The 21461-nt window shown below is 40.7% G+C and overlaps 1 protein-coding gene across 8 annotated transcripts in view; it reads right to left on the bottom strand.

The window, feature by feature from the left end:
* The window catches only part of Nf-YA (nuclear factor Y-box A), a 157598-nt gene that overhangs the window by 12701 nt on the left and 123436 nt on the right, over positions 1–21461 (bottom strand). For 5 of the 8 annotated variants that reach the window (XM_070102789.1, XM_070102791.1, XM_070102794.1 and 2 more), the window contains exons 6-9: positions 19479–19646; positions 16632–16708; positions 8635–8682; positions 7698–7737 (exon numbers count right to left, since the gene is read on the bottom strand). In XM_070102789.1, the coding sequence (XP_069958890.1) occupies positions 7698–7737; positions 8635–8682; positions 16632–16708; positions 19479–19646 (333 nt within the window). The remainder of the gene's footprint in view (positions 1–7697; positions 7738–8634; positions 8683–16631; positions 16709–19478; positions 19647–21461) is intronic. The other 3 variants (XM_070102808.1, XM_070102801.1, XR_011394337.1) reach the window with 2 other exon arrangements.

Here is a 21461-nt window from a genome sequence, read left to right as displayed (position 1 = left end):
AAGACTTGAACTGAGCACATATGTTACATCCTACCTAACAACAGGTAACTAAGTCAAATAATATTATAAAGCAATATATTCACGATTTAGCTATTATCGCAAATATAAGCAGTATAAAATTATATGAAAAGGCAATATACATTATATTCATAATCATAATATACATTATATATATTGCAACCCATTCAGGGGTTGCAACAATGAAATTTTTTTTTTTAACACATGAAATATTAATTTTATTACACACAAACTGAAAAAGGCACGCACAGTTACATGACACTTACCTTTATTGAAGATCTGGTGGTGATTGATGGGATGGGAGGAGGAGAGAGTCTTTGTGTTTAGAAGGGGAATCCCCTTCCATTAAGACTTGAGGTGTCAAGTACTTTTCTGGGGTTACTTCCCTTCTTTTTTTAATGCCACTAGGACCAGCTTCAGAGTCACTGGACTTCTGTCGCACAACATATCTGTCCATAGTGGCCAATACCTCTCGTTCCTTTATGACTTTCCTAAAGTGTTTCACAAGTGTCAGTGTAATAGTCACCAGCACGGCTTGCAATAGCTGTGTTAGGGTGATTGTCATCAAAAAAGGTTTGCACTTTAAGCCACATTCCACACATTTCCTTAATCTTTGAAGTAGGCAACTTCTTCAATTTCTCTCTCCCCTCCTCCGAAGCAGTTTCCTCAGGTCTGGCCTCTTGCTGTTGAAGTCGATCTAGCAGCTCATCAGTGGTTAGTTCTTCATTGTCCTCCTCCACCAACTCTTCCACATCATCCCCACTAACCTCCAACCCCAAGGACTTTCCCAATGCCACAATGGATTCCTCAACTGGCATAGGATTCCCAGGGTTAGCCTCAAACCCTTCAAAATCCCTTTGGTCTACACATTCTGGCCACAGTTTCTTCCAAGCAGAGTTCAAGGTCCTCTTAGTCACTCCCTCCCAAGCCTTACCTATAAGATTTAAACAATTGAGGATATTAAAGTGATCTCTCCAAAACTCTCTTAGAGTCAATTGAGTTTCTGAGGTCACTACAAAGCACCTTTCAAACAGAGCTTTTGTGTAGTTTTTTGAAGTTTGCAATAACCTGCTGGTCCATGGGCTGCAGGAGAGGAGTGGTATTAGGAGGCAAAAACTTCACCTTAATAAAGCTCGTGTCCCCATAAAGTCGCTCTGCCAAGTCTGTAGGATGACCAGGGGCATTGTCTAACACCAGGAGGCACTTAAGGTCTAATTTCTTTTCAGTTAGGTAATCTTTCACATTGGGGGCAAATGCATGGTGTAACCAGTCATAGAAAAAGTCCCTAGTGACCCATGCCTTCGTGTTTGCCCTCCACAGCACACACAAATTAGCCTTGAGGATATTCTTTTGCCTGAACGCTCTGGGAGTTTCTGAGTGATACACTAATAAAGGCTTCATTTTGCAATCACCACTAGCATTGGAACACATCAACATAGTAAGCCTGTCTTTCATAGGCTTATGTCCTGGGAGTGCCTTTTCCTCCTGAGTAATGTAGGTCCTGCTTGGCATTTTCTTCCAAAACATGCCTGTTTCATCACAATTAAACACTTGTTTGGGTTTCAGCCCTTCACTGTCTATGTACTCCTTGAATTCCTGCACATATTTTTCAGCTGCTTTGTGGTCCGAACTGGCAGCCTCACCATGCCTCATCACACTATGTATGCCACTACGCTTCTTAAATCTCTCAAACCAACCTTTGCTGGCCTTAACCCCTTCAGGGTCCAAGGCCCAAATCTGAAGTGGTGCCCCAGTGTCCAAGAATTAAAAAAAAAAAAAATTTATTTTTTCTTATGAAATGGTAGAGAATCTTTTAGTGAAGGTAATAAAACAAAAAGTACGAAATTTGATGGAAAATTTACGAAATTATGCTCTCGCGAATTTTGATGTGTCAGCAATATTTATGAATCAGCGATTTTGCCGACTGACTCCCATTTTAGGCCAATTACTTTATTCCAGTCAACCAAATTCTTAGCTATTTCACTAGTATTATTTCTATTCTATCGATTGAGCACAAGAAATCGCCAAGTCAACTGTTTCAACTACAAATTAAAGTGATCGGAAATTGTTAATTTGGCCAATTTAACACAAAGTTCAAAATATTCCAATTTCAAAATAGGGTCCAGAATAAACAATGTAGGTATTCCTGGAACTAAACTAACATTTCCTCTGTTCATTAGTTATGTTTTGAGGCTTTACAAATAAATTCCATTTTGATTTTTTATTCACATAATGAATTTTTATTCACACCAAAAAATAGAAGATTTACTGTTATGCAATACTGTAATAATTGTATAAATATCATCACCATATTTGTGAATGCATATTAGACCCACCAGCTGGCATGTATTAGATGTGTGAGGTCGTTTGTTTACTCTTGAATATCAGCAAAAATTTAACATTTCTGCTACTTTGAGCTCAGTTTCAAGCCATTTCCAGTGCTAAAACCAATCAAAATTATCTCTATTTCTGTAATATGTCTTCCATTCTATCAAATGAGACCAAGAAATCGCAAATAGAACTATAAAAAAACATAAGAAAAAACACTGCAAAGTTGCTGTTTTAATCGAAAAATCATGATTTCAGTTTTTTCTCTCATTATACACAGCGTGCTGCAGGATCTATTTTATGTGGTGCACACATACCACATAGATGTAGTATTCTCTCATATCTAGGCCCAAATGTACCACTCACAGTTTATCAGAGTGAGCTGAGCTCATGACGTAGATCGCACATCAGAGCTTATTTCTTGGGTAGCATTGAAAATTGGGTTGGATAAATTGTAAAGGACCTGCCTAGTATGGGCCAACAGGCCTGCTGCAGTGTTCCTCCTTTCTTATGTTCTTATCTACGGTTTGGACCCTGAACGTAAAGCCGTAGATCTACGGGACGGACCCTCAAAGGGTTAAATTCACTCACATCATCACTAGTTGCAGGCATTTTTTTAATTAAATCCTCATGCAACTTCCTAGCCTTTTCACTTATGATCACTTGAGAGATGCTATCTCCTGCTATCTGTTTTTCATTTATCCATACCAATAAGTCTCTCTCAACATCTTCCATCACTTGCGACCTCTGTTTCGAAAACACAGTTGAACCTTTGGCAAGAACAGCTTCCTTGATTGCCGTTTTGTTGGACACAATAGTAGCGATGGTTGATTGGGGTTTACTATACAACCTGGCCAGCTCGGAGACACGCACTCCACTTTCATACTTAGCAATGATCTCTTTCTTCATCTCTATAGTAATTCTCACCCTTATTCCTGTAGGGTTGGCACTAGAAGCTTTCTTGGGGCCCATGGTCACTTATTTTGCAGATAAAATCATCAAAAACACTAATAATACGAAATGTTCCGATTGTATGCTTGGATGTTACCGTGGAGGCTGGCTGGTAAACAATGCCACCGGCGGAACATGTGAGGCTGGCTCAGGCCGCACATTAGACGCGTCTCGGACGAATAGCGTTGAGCGGGTTTTTTAGCGGTATGCAAGGCAAAATCTTAGCGATAAAATGTATCGGTATGCGGATTTAACGTTATGTGATGCCAACGGTATGCAGGGGTCCACTGTAAAAGCTATTACTTGGGTAACATAAAAATAGGTTGGACAAATATAGACTGGAAAGAGGCAGCCTGTTAGCTTTGTTAGCATACCGAATTTGTAGTCCTGAGTTTCTTGACGAGGAATGTACATACATTCACCAAACATTCACTGAGTTACATTTTCCTCCTTTTTTCATCAAAGACTGCAAGAAAAGAGCTCTTCAGATCATTAATTCTCCACGCATCAACACCACTCCCAACAAAGTTATAATTCTTCCCAACAGCCAGGTTGCACTGAACGTCTCAAAAGTACTTTCACAAGCTAACACCAGAGTTGCCATCGCTTCTAGCACTTCAATAAAGGATCTAACCAGGACAAAATCCAAGCACCACGAACCAGTCAATGCAGGAGTTTACACTATACCCTGTGGAGGCTGTGACAAGATTTACGTAGGTGAAACAGCAAGAAACCTCGACACCCGCCTCAATGAACACATTTACGCATGTAGGAACGATAACTTGAACAACGCCTGTGTACAACACCGAAATTCCACCAATCATCTCACGAAATTCAGAGACGCCCAATTAGTGATCAAAGAAACTAATTTCCGCAGACGCAAGTGCCTCGAATCAGCACTGATCGCCGTTTCGAATACAACTAAACAAAACAACGGCAGCTTCACCATTTCCGAAGTCTTAGCAAGAATCCTCCTAAAAACAGTAAACCCTGCCATCACATAGTCTCTCCTGTTATACTACACAAAGCATATTACAGAGAGTGAACACTGAAACAGGCTGCCTCTTTCCAGTCTATATTTGTCCAACCTATTTTTATGTTACCCAAGTACAGTGGACCCTCACATACCGTTGGCATCACATAACGTTAAATCAGCATACCGATACATTTTATCACTAAAATTTTGCCTCGCATACCGCTAAAAAACTCGTTCAACGCTATTCGTCCGAGATGAGTCTAATGTGCGGCCTGAGCCAGCCTCACATGTTCCGCTGGTGGCATTGTTTACAAGCCAGCCTCCGTGGTAACATCCAAGCATACAATCGGAACATTTCGTATTATTACAGCGTTTTTGGTGATTTCATCTGCAAAATAAGTGACCATGGGCCCCAAGAAAGCTTCTAGTGCTAACCCTTTGGTAAAAAGGGTGAGAAATACTATCATACCACAGTCAGCTGCTGCTGTGCCACGGTCAGCTGTTGCTGGACCAGTCAGCTGCTGCTGGATCAGTCAGCTGTTGCTGGATCAGTCAGCTGCTGCTGCACCACAATCAGCTGTTGCTGGACCAGTCAGCTGTTGCTGGATCAGTCAGCTGCTGCTGCACCACGATCAGCTTTTGCTGGACCAGTCAGCTGTTGCTGGATCAGTCAGCTGCTGCTGCACCATGATCAGCTGTTGCTGGGCTAGTCAGCTGTTGCTGGATCAGTCAGCTGCTGCTGCACCACGATCAGCTGTTGCTGGATCAGTCAGCTGCTGCTGCACCACGATCAGCTGTTGCTGGACCAGTCAGCTGTTGCTGGATCAGTCAGTTGCTGCTGGATCAGTCAGCTGCTGCTGCACCACGATCAGCTGTTGCTGGACCAGTCAGCTGTTGCTGGATCAGTCAGCTGCTGCTGCACCACGATCAGCTGTTGCTGGATCAGTCAGCTGCTGCTGCACCACGATCAGCTGTTGCTGGATCAGTCAGCTGCTGCTGCACCACGATCAGCTGTTGCTGGACCAGTCAGCTGTTGCTGGATCAGTCAGCTGTTGCTGCACCACGATCAGCTGTTGCTGGACCAGTCAGCTGCTGCTACACCACGATCAGCTGTTGCTGGACCAGTCAGCTGTTGCTGGATCAGTCAGTTGCTGCTGCACCACGATCAGCTGTTGCTGGATCAGTCAGCTGCTGCTGCACCATGATCAGCTGTTGCTGTACCATGATCAGCTGTTGCTGAACCAGTCAGCTGTTGCTGCACCATGTTCAGCTGTTGCTGGACCAGTCAGCTGTTGCTGGACCAGTCAGCCATTGCTGGACCAGTCAGCTGTTGCTGGACCAGTCAGCTGTTGCTGGATCATGGTCAGCTGCTGCTGGATCACGGTCAGCTGTTTCTGAATATGACTCGTCCCGAATCTGTCCGTCCAGCCTGAACGCCTGCCTTGCTGTCATTGTTTACAAGCCAGGGTGGCTGGTTGCATGCATACATTTGATACATTTTGTATTATTCCATTATTTATAGTGCTTGTAACTGCTAAGTAAGCCACCATGGGCCCAAAGAAAGCTTCTAGTGCCAACCCTGTGGTAAAAAGAGGTGATAAATACTATCGTACCACAGCTGCTGCTGCACCACGGTCAGCTGTTATTGGACCAGTCAGCTGTTGCTGCACCACGGTCAGCTGTTATTGGACCAGTCAGCTGATGCTGCACCACGGTCAGCTGTTATTGGACCAGTCAGCTGTTGCTGCACCACGGTCAGCTGTTATTGGACCAGTCAGCTGATGCTGCACCACGGTCAGCTGTTATTGGACCAGTCAGCTGTTGCTGCACCACAGTTGCTGCTGCACCATAGTCAGCTGTTGCTGCACTATGGTCAACTGTTGCTACACCACAACTGCTGCTGCACCATGGTCAGCTGTTGCTGCACCACAGCTGCTGCTGCACCATGGTCAGTTGTTGCTGCACCACAGCTGCTGCTGCACCATGGTCAGCTGTTGCTGCACCACAGCTGCTGCTGCACCATGGTCAGCTGTTGCTGCACCACAGTCAGCTGTTGTTGTTGCTGCACCACCATCAGCTGTATTACTCGAAGATGTGGATTATTATTATTATAATCAAAAAGAAGCGCTAAGCTTCTTTTTGAAGATGTGGAGAGTGTGTTGTTGGTGTGGCTTAACGTGAAACAATTACCGAGAAACGATTAACCCCGGAGGGTTTGCCCCCCAGGATATCCCAAGAAAGTCGGTGCATCATCGAGGACTGTCTAACTTATTTCCATTGTGGTCCTTAATCTTGTCCCCCAGGATGCGACCCACAACAGTCAACTAACACCCAGGTGAACAGGAAAAAATGCCTGGAACTATTGCTCATATTGGTGAGGTTAGTGGGGAGGATGTGGAAGAGTTGGTGGAGGAGGACAGTGAAGAACTAACCACTGATGAGCTGATAGATCATTTTCAACAGCAAGAGGCCAGACCTGAGGAAACTGCTCCGGAGGAGGGGAGAGAGAAATTGAGGAAGTTGCCTACTTCAAAGATTAAGGAAATGTGTGCAATGTGGCTTAAAGTGCAAACCTTTATGGATGAAAATCACCCTCACACAGCTATTGCAAGCCGTGCTGGTGACTATTACACTGACAATGTTGTGAAACACTTTAGGAAAGTCATAAAGGAACGAGAGGTACAGGCCTCTCTGGACAGATATGTTGTGCGACAGAGGTCCAGTGACTCTCAAGCTGGTCCTAGTGGCATTAAAAGAAGAAAGGAAGTAACCCCAGAAAAGGACTTGACACCTCAAGTCCTAATGGAAGGGGATTCCCTTTCTAAACCTAAGACCATCCACACTCTCCCCTCCTCCCAGTCATCACCAGATCTTCAATAAAGGTGTCATGTAACTGTGCATGTCTTCTTCAGTTTGTGTGTATTAAAATTAATATTTCATGTGGTAAATTTTTTTTTTCATACTTTTGGGTGTCATGCACGGATTAATTTGATATCCATTATTTCTTATGGGGAAAATTAATTCGCATAACGATAGTTTCGCATAACATTGAGCTCTCAGGAACGGATTAATAGCGCCATGCAAGGGTCCACTGTAATAGCTTTTATATCATTTTACTCATGTACGAATTAATTGCTCTACCATATTGTATTACTTTTGTCACTACTACTACTACTACCACTAGTAAACATCAAAATGGTACCTCACTAGTACTGCACCTCACTCTGAGCCTTTATATACCCTCTGTGTCCATGTATTGTTTGTAATGGCTTGATAAAGCTCCTGGAGAGCGAAACGTTGCCACAATAAAATGTCACATTAGTTGCACTTGTGTCCTTTTACTTTACATGAAGTATACTAATAGAAGATAGGTATAAACTTAATGGAAGTAAAACAGATAAGAACTACATAAAATAATGCTCACCTGCAGACCAAGTCCTCCTAAGTTATCCATCATATCTTCTCTGTAGAGAAAAGAAGAATCAACTTCAAATACTACTGTACTTTTAGAATGTAGCAAACATTGTTATTCTTTTCTATTATACCTCTTCATTACATTAAAATGAACTGAGAAAAAGGGGTTGAAAGTTAACTGATGATAGAGGTATATTGTTACTGAATAAAAAAAAGTCATGCAATGATAAACTTTCAGAATTAAGAAAAAAACGGTCACAAAATACTATAGCAATCAACGAAAAGTACCTAGAGACAAATAGTGTACTGCCGACAACAGTGAAGAAAAGATGTGTGTTGCAGAACAAGCTTTAATTGGGACACTTCCCCTCTGTGTAGAGCTTTATCAAGCTCTATGCAGAGAGGGAACGCTTAGATAATATCCCAATTTATTCTGAAAAATACACCTTTACTTCACAAGACTTGTTAGCTTTGACAAGTAGCTACAATAAGGTCATGTGACTTTTCTGATTTTTTTTTTTTTACATCTGGTTATGCTAATCACCAGATGTAAGATTTATTGCCCAGACAGTACCTGATGCAGATAAGATTTTCTTGTTAAACATTAGGAATTACATTCCTCTTCACCTCTAGTGGTGTCACATTCCTAAATAATGTACTCAATGCAACATAGATATTTTCAACTACAATAGCAATGTGTCCCATGACAATCAAAGCACTAATTTGTTAAAAAAAAGTATCTGCTTAGAGAAACTCCTCTCCTCCTCCATAATAGTCTTATCAAGACTCACGAAACTGTAATGACATGACTGCAAACAAACCACGATATTGGTGGGGCTCAAACTCGCAGCTGGCCTGGAGTTTCACAACTCGCTTGCTGCAAGTTTAAGCCCCACCCATACCATGGTTAGTCTTATCAATACTGTATACACTACTCGACAACTCACCTCGTGTGGGTTCTCTCTGAGAAGTTATTATTGCAGTTGTTATTGGTGCTGTAAAAAGGAAAGAAAATCCACTTGTGGAAGTGATGTCTACAATTTTAAAAACTGTATTGACATAATATGGAAATCTTTGGTCCATTTTTCCTTTAACACTGAAGGATGTTTATACAGTGTAATTATTTGTAACCAACAGTATTACTGTATAAATAAGCATATATGCCATGCACATCTTTTAACACATTATTACTTGTACATTAAGGCATTTATAGCTTATGGTGATACAGTACTGTAATTTATGGTTACATTAATACTGTAATGTGTTTATAATATAGTAAGAAATTAATTTTTTTTGATGGAAATACACAAGCATAACTTTGGTTACCTTGTGTACAATAAATATAATGAAAAAGAAAAATATTAAAATCAAGGAATGCAGATGATACTTTCAATGAGAGCAATGTCAAGCATGAGAGAGAGAGTAGTAGTGAATATGCAAATAGCAAAAGGACAAAATGACCTGGGCAACACTACCCTGTAACAGAGGAGCCTCTCTTACACCTTACAAATGGGTCCTTGCTTGCCCAATGGTGTTTTACTGTATGATGCTTTGATAAAAAGCTATCAATAAATTAGGAAAGGCACTTGCTAACCACCACTGGATATGATGTACTGATACTTTAAGAAGGGCCTTCTTAAAAAAGGCTTTTGTATTTTATGAGTAATACAGTGGAGAAGGTTCCTGCTAATATCACATTACTGCAACAGTGCCAGAGGCCCTGCAGCTGGGCAATGGTTGTACTCTTACGTTTATGTTTGGAAACCACTTATACAAGTGCAGTTTTCATCATTCTTCAAAGTAATTATGTTATGTAGCATCATCAGTAGTTCATTACATAAAGTAATCTAAAACAAGGACACAGCTTTAGAACAACTGGATAGTTGCACAAAGATTTCTGCTCTGACTACACACTAACACATTTTGGAGATAGGCAACAGATCACCTAGCCACACTGGGACATTTCTTCACTCCCTGCTATATATTTGTCATCACAAATTAAAGCTTAAGAGAGATGACAGAGCAAGAGAGAGATAGGAATAACTATACTGTACCAGAATATTGTACAGAAATATACAAGTCAGTCAACATAATGTGAGCCCTGAATACCGCTTTTATTCAAAATACAACCTACTCCTAGCTTTAGTGTGCAAGTTAATAATTAGAATAATTCAAGTAGTGTCAAGAAAGTAGGGAGTCTAGTGCTCTACAGTAATTAAACCTATAAAATAGCTGTAGAAAAAACTACTACTGACAACAGGGAGAGCAATAAAGGACTGATGGCTCACAGAGCTGTACAGCTCTGTGACAGCTTTCACACTGCAAGTGGAAATGCAGACAGGTATAGGTAGGTTTGCCAAGATGGGTCCTGGCTCAGGTCTTCTCCATGCAGTGACTCCAGCAGACAGAATAGCAAAATATTACAACAGACTTATCAAGTCACTACTGATATGCCTAGCTGAAGGGTCAAATTTTGTATCTCTGATACAATGTCTCCTAAGATATAAAGCTTATCTACATACAAAATACGATTTAACATGTGATAACTTGCCTAATGACAAGTTTTGGTGGTAATCAATGATAATAATTCAGGATCCCCTGTACAAGAAATATGGAACTATGAGAAAGTAAGCTTATAAACAAAGAGCTATCAGTGATGATTCAGAAGAAAATGTGTCTACAGGAAAAATATAATTTTCAGTATAATATGATAGTACACAAAGCTTGGAAAGATGTAATACTGTAAAATGTACATGATGGCTGCTTGGAAAATGTCTAATAGTTAATTAAAACTTAGCCATTCAAGCAACTAAAAAACAAAACGGAGAATACTTAATGGTGGACACATAGGGTCGGGGTGAAATGGAGTCTACTGGCATACACACATTATTGAGCATGGCTGACCTGAAAACCCTGTGCCAAATTTTATGTACACATTTTATGGGAAGCTTCTGAAGTCTATTCAACAAGATAGGCAAAGAAAATACAATGTGTGTACAAGCCTATCTACAACAGAGCAGTGCAGAGAAAGAAACTGAAGCATGAAAACAAAAATAAATCTTCTTAGTCTTAGAATAGTACTAACATTTATAGAGGAATTCAGGTAATAGGGTTAGCAGTCTTGATGGCAGAAAGTACAATGCCTGCACTCTGAAGGAGTGGTCAAGATGGTGCAGTTCAGTGTCATTTGAATGATATCTATACACTTCTGGCAAGATAGCCAATGAATGAATGATGATCAATGCTTCTTTTTCTAGTTTTTCCTACCTTTCTGGAGACAACCGGTGTGTTAAAACAACTAATTGTCTTATACAAATGTGACAGTTATGTTGAAAAATAGATGCTTTAATATGTTCATATTTGTGTTCACACTCTACTGCACTCAAAGTTCTGAAGGTATAATACTAAACCTAAATACTGTATTCAGTCCTGCCAAGCATTGTAGAATCCTGTTAATTAGATTACCGAATATCAATGATGGATTATAATAAAATTAATTTGCAGTAAAAATTAAAGGATCACCTGCTTTTGTGATGCGAGAATTGATTCATGGTTAATCAGATACCAGTACAGTACTTGTGAAATCACCTCCCAACATCAACTATCAAGGTGTATATATCAAGATGTTTGTAAGTGCCATTCTGTATTTAGTAACCCTGTCTACATATTAAAAATAAAAGCTCAAGCTTTCTTCCTGTTTTCTTCACATTTCCAAGAATATGATGAACATTTGTGCAATTACCTATGGTTTGCAACAGCAGAACTATACTTGGGGTGTCTCACTGTACCACAGGTAACTATGTATATTTTTCAAATTTTTACTAGCTTGTGTAATATGCAACTCTCCCCTACATTCCAGATACCCATTATATTTCCAAACAAGTGCCCATTTTTTCTGAATTGCCTTTACAGTAAGCAGACTGATTTCTTTATTAGTCTACTGCTGGCTTTATTTGTTGATAGTTCTGACAATCACTGCTCTTACAGCTCAGTCTTGGATCAAGCCTACTGGTGAATGGCCTGCTGAATCAGACTGCTTGCTTGCACGTAGTTTAGCGTAGGCACTACAGCCTGTCTGATCAAGAACTACTCGGAGAGACTTATCAAGTTCCTGCTTGACAATAAGTCAAGTGATACTGTAATTCCCCTTTTATAAAGGGAGCACACTGACAAGTTTCACTCTATGCTTACTGATTTCCTATTATTTAATTATTGAATTTCTATTTTCTATTAAGAAGTAATTTATTCACCATCCGCCATGCTTATCTTTACAAAGACTTAATTTCAGCGTGCAGATATGGACGCATTCTCACCAAGACTTTCCAGGGATGAATCATGTTCCAGGGAGTAAGATCTAAGAGGCTTAAGACATTCCCAAAAATTTGGGCTACAACACATCTGGCCTAGTTTTTCTTGTTTCCATATATGAGCTTAATGTGGTTTTCACAGCTCTTATTTTCTTCAGCTTTACAAATAAGGTACATTTAGCACCTTCAATCTTTCTAAGCTACATTTCTTATTTTAAACACGACAAAATATTAACCACTAAGAAAGGCACTGTTTATCAGGTTCATTACAGCCCGTTGCCATACATCAGAAGACTACCCACATTACTAATCGAAAGAGTTCAGACCCCAAACAGTTAAAGAAAATAGTGAATACACCAAGATGAAGAGAGGCTTAACACAAGAGGTTATTTGTGTACTTAACACACTGTATAATAACCTAATGTTCTGCATTTAAACCCTCATTCAGAACCTCTCATTAAATTTTTAAACATGAGGCATTATCAGCTAGGGAAAACTCGGTCCTTAGCTATAGTATTAGAAAGTACCTTACATCCCTATTTATGCACATAAAATTAACCCTGCCTCAGTGGGAGACGGCCGACTTTTCGAAAAAAAAAAAAAATTAACAAAAACGTTTGTAACGTTATGAATTTATTAATTTATAAATAATGTTTTAAAGCATTTTTACCACAGTTAAGACACTGAATTTTCCCTTACCACCCATATGCCTCGTATCAACTGCTAAATACATATACAGTGGACCCCCGCATACCGTTGGCCTTACATAACGTTAAATCCTCATACCGATACGTTTTATCGCTAAGATTTTGCCTCGCATACCGCTAAAAAACCCGCTCAACGCTGTTCGTCCGAGACGCGTCTAATGTGTGGCCTCAGCCAGCCTCACATGTTCCGCCAGTGGCATTGTTTACCAGCCAGCCTCCGCGGTAACATCCAAGCATACAATCGGAATATTTCGTATTATTACAGTGTTTTTGGAGATTTTATCTGCAAAATAAGTGACCATGGGCCCCAAGAAAGCTTCTAGTGCCAACCCTACAGGAATAAGGGTGAGAATTACTATAGAGATGAAGAAAGAGATCATTGATAAGTATGAAAGTGGAGTGCGTGTCTCCGAGCTGGCCAGGTTGTATAATAAACCACAGTCAACCATCGCTACTATTGTGGGCAACAAAGAGGCAATCAAGGAAGCTGTTCTTGCCAAAGGTTCAACTGTGTTTTCGAAACAGAGATCGCAAGTGATGGAAGATGTTGAGAGACTCTTATTGGTGTGGATAAATGAAAAACAGATAGCAGGAGATAGCATCTCTCAAGTGATCATAAGTGAAAAGGCTAGGAAGTTGCATCAGGATTTAATTAATAAAATGCCTGCAACTAGTGATGATGTGAGTGAATTTAAGGCCAGCAAAGGTTGGTTTGAGAGATTTAAGAAGCGTAGTGGCATACATAGTGTGATAAGGCATGGTGAGGCTGCCAGTTCGGACCACAAAGCAGCTGAAAAATATGTGCAGGAATTCAAGGAGTATATAGAAAGTGAAGGACTGAAACCTGAACAAGTGTTTAATTGTGATGAAACAGGCTTGTTTTGGAAGAAAATGCCAAGCAGGACCTACATTACTCAGGAGGAAAAGGCACTCCCAGGACATAAGCCTATGAAAGACAGGCTTACTCTGTTGATGTGTTCCAATGCTACTGGTGATTGCAAAGTGAAGCCTTTATTAGTGTATCACTAAGAAACTCCTAGAGCGTTCAGACAAAAGAATATCCTCAAGGCTAATTTGTGTGTGCTGTGGAGGGCAAACAGTAAGGCATGGGTCACTAGGGACTTTTTCTATGACTGGTTACACCATGCATTTGCCCCCAATGTGAAAGATTACCTAACTGAAAACAAATTAGACCTTAAGTGCCTCCTGGTGTTAGACAATGCCCCTGGTCATCCTATAGACGTGGCAGAGCGACTTTATGGAGACATGAAGTTCATTAAGGTGAAGTTTTTGCCTCCTAATACCACTCCTCTCCTGCAGCCCATGGACCAGCAGGTTATTGCAAACTTCAAAAAACTGTACACAAAAGCTCTGCTTGAAAGGTGCTTTGTAGTGACCTCAGAAACTCAAATGACTCTAAGAGAGTTTTGGAGAGATCACTTTAATATCCTCAACTGTGTAAACCTTATAGGTAAGGCTTGGGAGGGAGTGACTAAGAGGACCTTGAACTCTGCTTGGAAGAAACTGTGGCCAGAATGTGTAGACAAAAGGGATTTTGAAGGATTTGAGGCTAATCCTGAGAGGAGTATGCCAGTTGAGGAATCCATTGTGGCATTGGGGAAGTCCTTGGGGTTGGAGGTTAGTGGGGATGATGTGGAAGAGTTGGTGGAGGAGGACAATGAAGAACTAACCACTGATGAGCTGATAGATCAACTTCAACAGCAAGAGGCCAGACCTGAGGAAACTGGTTCGGAGGAGGGGAGAGAGAAATTGAAGAAGTTGTCTACTACAAAGATTAAGGAAATCTGTGCAATGTGGCTGAAAGTGCAAACCTTTATGGATGAAAATCACCCTCACACAGCTATTGCAAGCCGTGCTGGTGACTATTACACTGACAATGTTGTGAAACACTTTAGGGAAGTCATAAAGGAACGAGAGGTACAGGCCACTATGGACAGATATGTTGTGCGACAGAAGTCCAGTGACTCTGAAGCTGGTCCTAGTGGCATTAAAAGAAGAAGGGAAGTAACCCCAGAAAAGGACTTGACACCTCAAGTCTTAATGGAAGGGGATTCCCCTTCTAAACATTAAGACTCTCTCCTCCTCCCATCCCATCAATCATCACCAGATCTTCAATAAAGGTAAGTGTCATGTAATTGTGCATGCCTGTTTCAGTTTGTGTGTATTAAAATTAATATTTCATGTGGTAAAAATATTTTTTTTTCATACTTTGGGGTGTCTTGCACGGATTAATTTGATTTCCATTATTTCTTATGGGGAAAATTCATCCGCATAACGATAATTTCGCATAACAATGAGCTCTCATGCACGGATTAATATCGTTATGCGGGGGTCCACTGTACATATATACATACCTTTTTTTTTTTTAAACAAGTCGGCCATCTCCCACCGAGGCAGGGTGACCCAAAGAGAAAGAAAATGCCCAAAAAGAAAAAACTTTCATCATCATTCAACACTTTCACCTGACTCACACATAATCACTGTTTTCGCAGAGGTGCCCAGAATACAACAGTTTAGAAGCAAATACGTATAAAGATACACAATATATCCCTCCAAACTGCTAATATCCCAAAACCCCTCCTCTAGAGTGCAGGCATTGTACTTCCCATTTTCAGGACTCAAGTCCGGCTATATAAAAATAACCAGTTTCCCTGAATCCCTCCACTAAATATTACCCTGCTCACACTCCAACAGATCGTCAGGTCCCAAATACCATTTGTCTCCATTCACTCCTATCGAACACGCTAATGCACGCCTGCTGGAAGTCCAAGCCCCTCGCCCAAAAAACCTCCCTTACCCCTTCCTTCCAACCTTTTCGAGGACAACTCCTACCCCGCCTTCCTTCTCCTACAGATTTAAATGCTGTCCATGTCATTCTACTTTGATCCATTCTCTCTAAATGACCAAACCACCTCAACAACCCCTCTTCAGCCCTCTGACTAATACTTTTATTAACTCCACATCTTCTCCTAATTTCCACACTCTTGAATTTTCTGCATAATATTTACACCACACATTGCCCTTAGCCAGGACATCTCCACTGCCTCCAACCGCCTCCTCGCTGCTCCATTCACAACCCAAGCTTCACACCCATATAAGAGTGTTGGTACTACTACATACAGTAGTACCAACAGTTTAGAAGTCAGTCTTTCTTTCAACACACCGGCCGTATCCCACCAAGGCAGGGTGGCCCAAAAAGAAAAACGAAAGTTTCTCTTAAATTTAGTAATTTATACGGGAGAAGGGGTTACTAGCCCCTTGCTCCCGGCATTTTAGTCGCCTCTTACAACACGCATGGCTTACGGAGGAAGAATTCCGTTCCACTTCCCCATGGAGATAAGAGGAAATAAACAAGAACTAGAAAGAAAAGAAAAGAGAAGAATACCCAGAGGGGTGTGTATATATATGCTTGAACATGTATGTGTAGTGTGACCTAAGTGCAAGAAGAAGTAGCAAGACATACCTGAAATCTTGCATGGTTATGAGACAGACAAAAGACACCAGCAATCCTACCATCATGTAAAACAATTACAGGTTTTCGTTGTACACTCACTTGGCAGGACGGTAGTACCTCCCTGGGCGGTTGCTGTTTACCAACTTACTACCTAGGAGTTTAGAAGTATATACGTATAAAAACACACAACTTATCTCTCCAAACTACCAGTATCTGCAAAAATTAAATTCTAGTGTTCTATACTAAATCCCACATATTCAATGTTACTTTTTATCTGAGGTTACTTATCAAAATATGATAATGAACCCTGCTGAATGAAATCAATGACAATGTCATTTAGACAAAGGATTATACTGCATGTATGTGGGCCTTACAATTTACCTGAATGGTATTAAAACTGATTTTTACTGAAGTCCTTATCACTTCAACTCAAGCCCAGGTTCAAGCACACTTACTGTCCTTTATGGAATCGGCCTCCTTCTCCTCTCACTCTGTTCATGGCATGCCGATGTCTGGACTCATGGAGGTATTTCTGTCGAGGAAAATGTGAAATTTTAAATATTCCTCATTAAAAATATTAAATTTATATTATAATTTTTTTCTTTAACAAGTCGGCCGTCTCCCACCGAGGAAGGGTGACCCAAAAAGAAAGAAAATCTTCAAAAAGAAAATATTTTTGTCATCATTCAACACTTTCACCTCACTCACACAATCACTGTTTCTGCAGAGGTGCTCATAACACAACAGTTTAGAAGCATATACGTATAAAGATACACAACATATCCCTCCAAACCGCTAATATCCCAAACCCCTCCTTTAGAGTGCAGGCATTGTACTTCCCATTTCCAGGACTCAAGTCCGGCTATGTAAAAATAACCGGTTTCCCTGAATCCCTTCACTAAATATTACCCTGCTCACACTCCAACAGATCATCAGGTCCCAAATACCATTCGTCTCCATTCACTCCTATTAAACACGCTCGTGCATGCCTGCTGGAAGTCCAAGCCCCTTGCCCACAAAACCTCCCTTACCCCTTCCTTCCAACCTTTTCGAGGATGACCCCTACCCCGCCTTCCTTCCCCTACAGATTTATACGCTCTCCATGTCATTCTACTTTGATCCATTCTCTCTAAATGACCAAACCACCTCAACAACCCCTCTTCAGCCCTCAGACTAATACTTTTATTAATTCCACACCTTCTCCTAATTTCCACACTCCGAATTTTCTGCATAATATTTACACCACACATTGCCCTTAGACAGGACATCTCCACTGCCTCCAACCTCCTCCTCGCTGCTGCATTCGCAACCCAAGCTTCACCAGCTTCACCACCCATATAAGTGTGTTGGCACTACTATACTTTCATACATTCCCTTCTCTGCCTCCATAGATAACATTTTTTGTCTCCACATATACCTCAACGCACCACTCACCTTTTTTCCCTCATCAATTCTATGATTAACCTCATCCTTCATAAATCCATCCGCCGACACGTCAACTCCCAAGTATCTGAAAGCATTCACTTCTTCCATACTACTCCTCCCCAATGTGATATCCAATTTTTCTTTATCTAAAGCATTTGATACCCTCATCACCTTATTCTTTTCTATGTTCACTTTCAACTTTCTACCTTTACACACTCTCCCAAACTCATCCACTAACCTTTGCAATTTTTCTTTAGAATCTCCCATAAGCCCCATATCAGCAAAAAGCAACTGTGTCAATTCCCATTTTGTATTTAATTCCTCATAATTTAATCCTGCCCCTCTCCTGAACACCCTAGCATTTACTTCTTTTACAACCCCATCTATAAATATATTAAACAACCATGGTGACATAACACATCCCTGTCTAAGACCTACTTTTACTGGGAAGTATCTTTATACGTACATGCTTCTAAACCCTGCCTCGGTGGGAGACAGCCGACTTGTTGAAAAGAAAAAAGAAAGGCTTCTAAACTGTTGTATTCTGAGCACCTCTGCAAAAACAGTGATTGTGTGAATCAGGTGAAAGTGTTGAATGATGAAAGCATTTTCTTTTTGGTTTTTTTTTTCTTTTTTTGGGTCACCCTGCCTCGGTGGGAGATGGCCGACTTGTTGGGAAGGGGGGGGGGGAAGCTGTGGAATCATGCAGTGGGTTAATGTTTTTTTTTCATTAACAGATTGGCCATTTCCTACCAAGGTAGGGGTGGCCTGAAAAAGAAAAACTTTCACCATCATTCACTCCATCACTCTCTTGCCAGAGGCGAGCTTACACTAGTTACAAAACTGCAACGTTAACCCCCCCCCCCTTCAGAGTGAAGGCACTGTACTTCCCATCTCCAGGACTCAAGTCTGGCCTGCCAGTTTCCCAGAATCCCTTCATAAACAGCATTCCCCTGCTCACACTCCAACAGCACGTCAAATCCTAAAATCCAGTTGTCTCCATTAGCTAACTCACACGCTCACGCATGCTTGCTGGAAGTCCAAGCCCCTCACACACAAAACCTCCTTTAACCCCTCCCCCAACCTTTCCTAGGCCAACCTCTACCCTGCCCTCCCTCCACTACAGATTTATACACTCTTGAAGTCATTCTATTTTGTTCCAGCCTCTCGACATGTCCAAACCACATCAACCACCCCTCTGGATAATAGTTTTGGTAATCCTGTACCTCCTCCTAATTTCCAAACTATGAATTCTCTGCATTATATTCACACCACACATTGCCCTCAGACACGACATCTCCACTGCCTCCAGCCTTCTAGATGTGTATATGTGTATCTTTCTTTCAATGCACAAGCCATGTCCCACTGAGGCAGGGTGGCCCAAAAGGAAAAACAAAAGTTTCACCTTTTAAATTTAGTAATATTTACAGGAGAAGAGGTTACTAGCCCCTTGCTCCCGGCATTTTAGTCGCCTCTTACGACACGCATGGCTTACGGAGGAATAATTTTGTTCCACTTCCCCATGGAGATAGGAGGAAATAGACAAGAACAAGAACTAGAAAGAAAATAGAAGAAAACCCAGAGGGGTATGTATAAATATGCTTGTACATGTGCAGTGTGACCTAAGTGTAAGTAGAAGTAGCAAGATTTACCCGTTATCCAGTGTGTACGAGACAGAAAAAAGAACACCAGCAATCCAACCATCATGTAAAATAGTTACAGGTTTCTGTTTCACACCCACTTGGCAGGACAGTGGTATCTCCCTGGGTGGTTGCTGTCTACCAACTTACTACACCTATATTAAATGCTGTGCAATCATGCAGTGGGTTTATATAACAATTTTCTTATTTCACTCTAAAACACTTAACAGTATTTACTTTGCGTTCCTTAGGTATTCTGCCTTCCCCCTCTAACTTGGCTCTGGCTTGACGTCTCTTAAGAATTCTGTGGTATTGTTTAGCATTAACATATAAGGGCTCCTCCTCTAACAATTCAGGCCCCGGAAGTGGTATTCTTTGTAATTGGGCTACACCTCCATTTCCAACCTGCAAAGAGAAATGCATGTATGAGTAAGCAAGACTTAGATCATGTTCAATTTGAGATATCAATATTTGCAATAACAGGCCTCATGGTAGTGGAACTGAATACTTTCACTGTCTCCCATATAGATTTATGTTATTAACAGCATCAATCTTACAGAAAAAGATTCTCCACATTTCAGAAAATAGTGGCACCTCAATATTTGTACGTCCCTATACTGGTACAACTTGATGTTCACCCAACTTTGGATGTTGCCCTGATATTCGACCTGAAGAAAATGGTCCATCTGAATGAAGTCCAACAAAAACAAGCCAAAAAATGCAAAGAAACACAAAATAGTTTACACGGAAGTTCTGGGAGGTCATGTTTGTTTGGTCAAGTTCTAAGCAAACGTCGGCTGCCAAGCAATTTGTTTACTGAACAGAGCGTTTGAATACTGAATTGTTCAAGTACCAAGTTTCTACTGTATCTATACAACTCACTATTCAAACAGCCTCACGGAACAGAGTAAGTTCAAATATTGAGATACCATTGTATATTCTTCTTTCAACACACCAGCCGTATCCCACCGAGGCGGGGTGGCCCAAAAGGAGAAACGAAAGCTTCTCCTTTTATTTTTAGTAATATATACAGGAGAAGGGGTTACTAGCCCCTTGCTCCCGGCATTTTAGTCGCCTCTTACAACACGCATGGCTTACGGACAAAGAATTCTGTTCCACTTCCCCATGGAGATAAGAGGAAATAAACAAGAACTAGAAAGAAAATAGCAGAAAACCAAGAGGGGTGTGTATATATATGCTTGTACACGTATGTATAGTGTGACCTAAGTGTACGTAGAGGTAGCAAAATGTACCTGTAATCTTGCACATTTGAGACAGACAAAAGACACCAGCAATCCTACCATCATGTAAAACAATTACAGGCTTTCGTTTTACACTCACTTGGCAGGACGGGTGGTTGCTGTCTACCAACCTACTACCTTTAACCACTGTATATATACGTATTTATATAAAAAAATGATACTGTCAGTATTTTTGAGGGTTGTGACAATGAAACTGTTAATACTAATTTTCTAAAATCAATAAGCAAGCAAACTTATAAGAACTCAAGTGTGACACCAGTCAAGCTTTAAAGTGAAGGCAATGAAGTGCTGTTACCCAGACTTAAACATGATACCATTTATTAAATTGGGTTTGGAGAAGGACAGGGATTCTTTGTATGCCCGAAACACTGATCTGTTTATTTTATTTTTTATTAACACACCGGCCGATTCCCACCAAGGCAGGGTGGCCCGAAAAAAAAAAACTTTCACCATCATTCACTCCATCACTGTCTTGCCAGAAGAGTGCTTTACACTACATATCTGTTTATATCTTAAGAGTAAGAATACATTGTGCACTAAACCTGTATGAGTCATACAGAACTGGAGTCATATCTCAAGAGGTAGTCTTATTCACCTCCCTACCTATATCACAATTAACATACACAAGCTAGCCTAAATGAGCATTAATACAATTGCACATGTAACTAAGGCACCAACTTTATTTGTACATTCATTTAGTTCACGAAGTGAATAAAACTGGGACATCTATAAAGACAAGGTAATTCAAATGAACCTTAATACATTGTCTATAAATGAAACATCAGCTTTATTTATAATCCATCATAGCCATTACGAAATGGGGAGCAACGGGGACATTACAAAGCCAGAATTCACCAGCTACTGAGGACCTAATAAATTAGTTTTACTAGACTTATTGCTTTATTAACTTGGCAACAGTGTTTTTTTTTTTTTTAACAAGTCGGCCGTCTCCCACCGA

This window comes from Cherax quadricarinatus, chromosome 5, assembly GCF_038502225.1.
Source record: "Cherax quadricarinatus isolate ZL_2023a chromosome 5, ASM3850222v1, whole genome shotgun sequence".
NCBI lineage: Eukaryota > Metazoa > Arthropoda > Malacostraca > Decapoda > Parastacidae > Cherax > Cherax quadricarinatus.
This window is presented reverse-complemented; position numbering and strand designations above follow the sequence as displayed.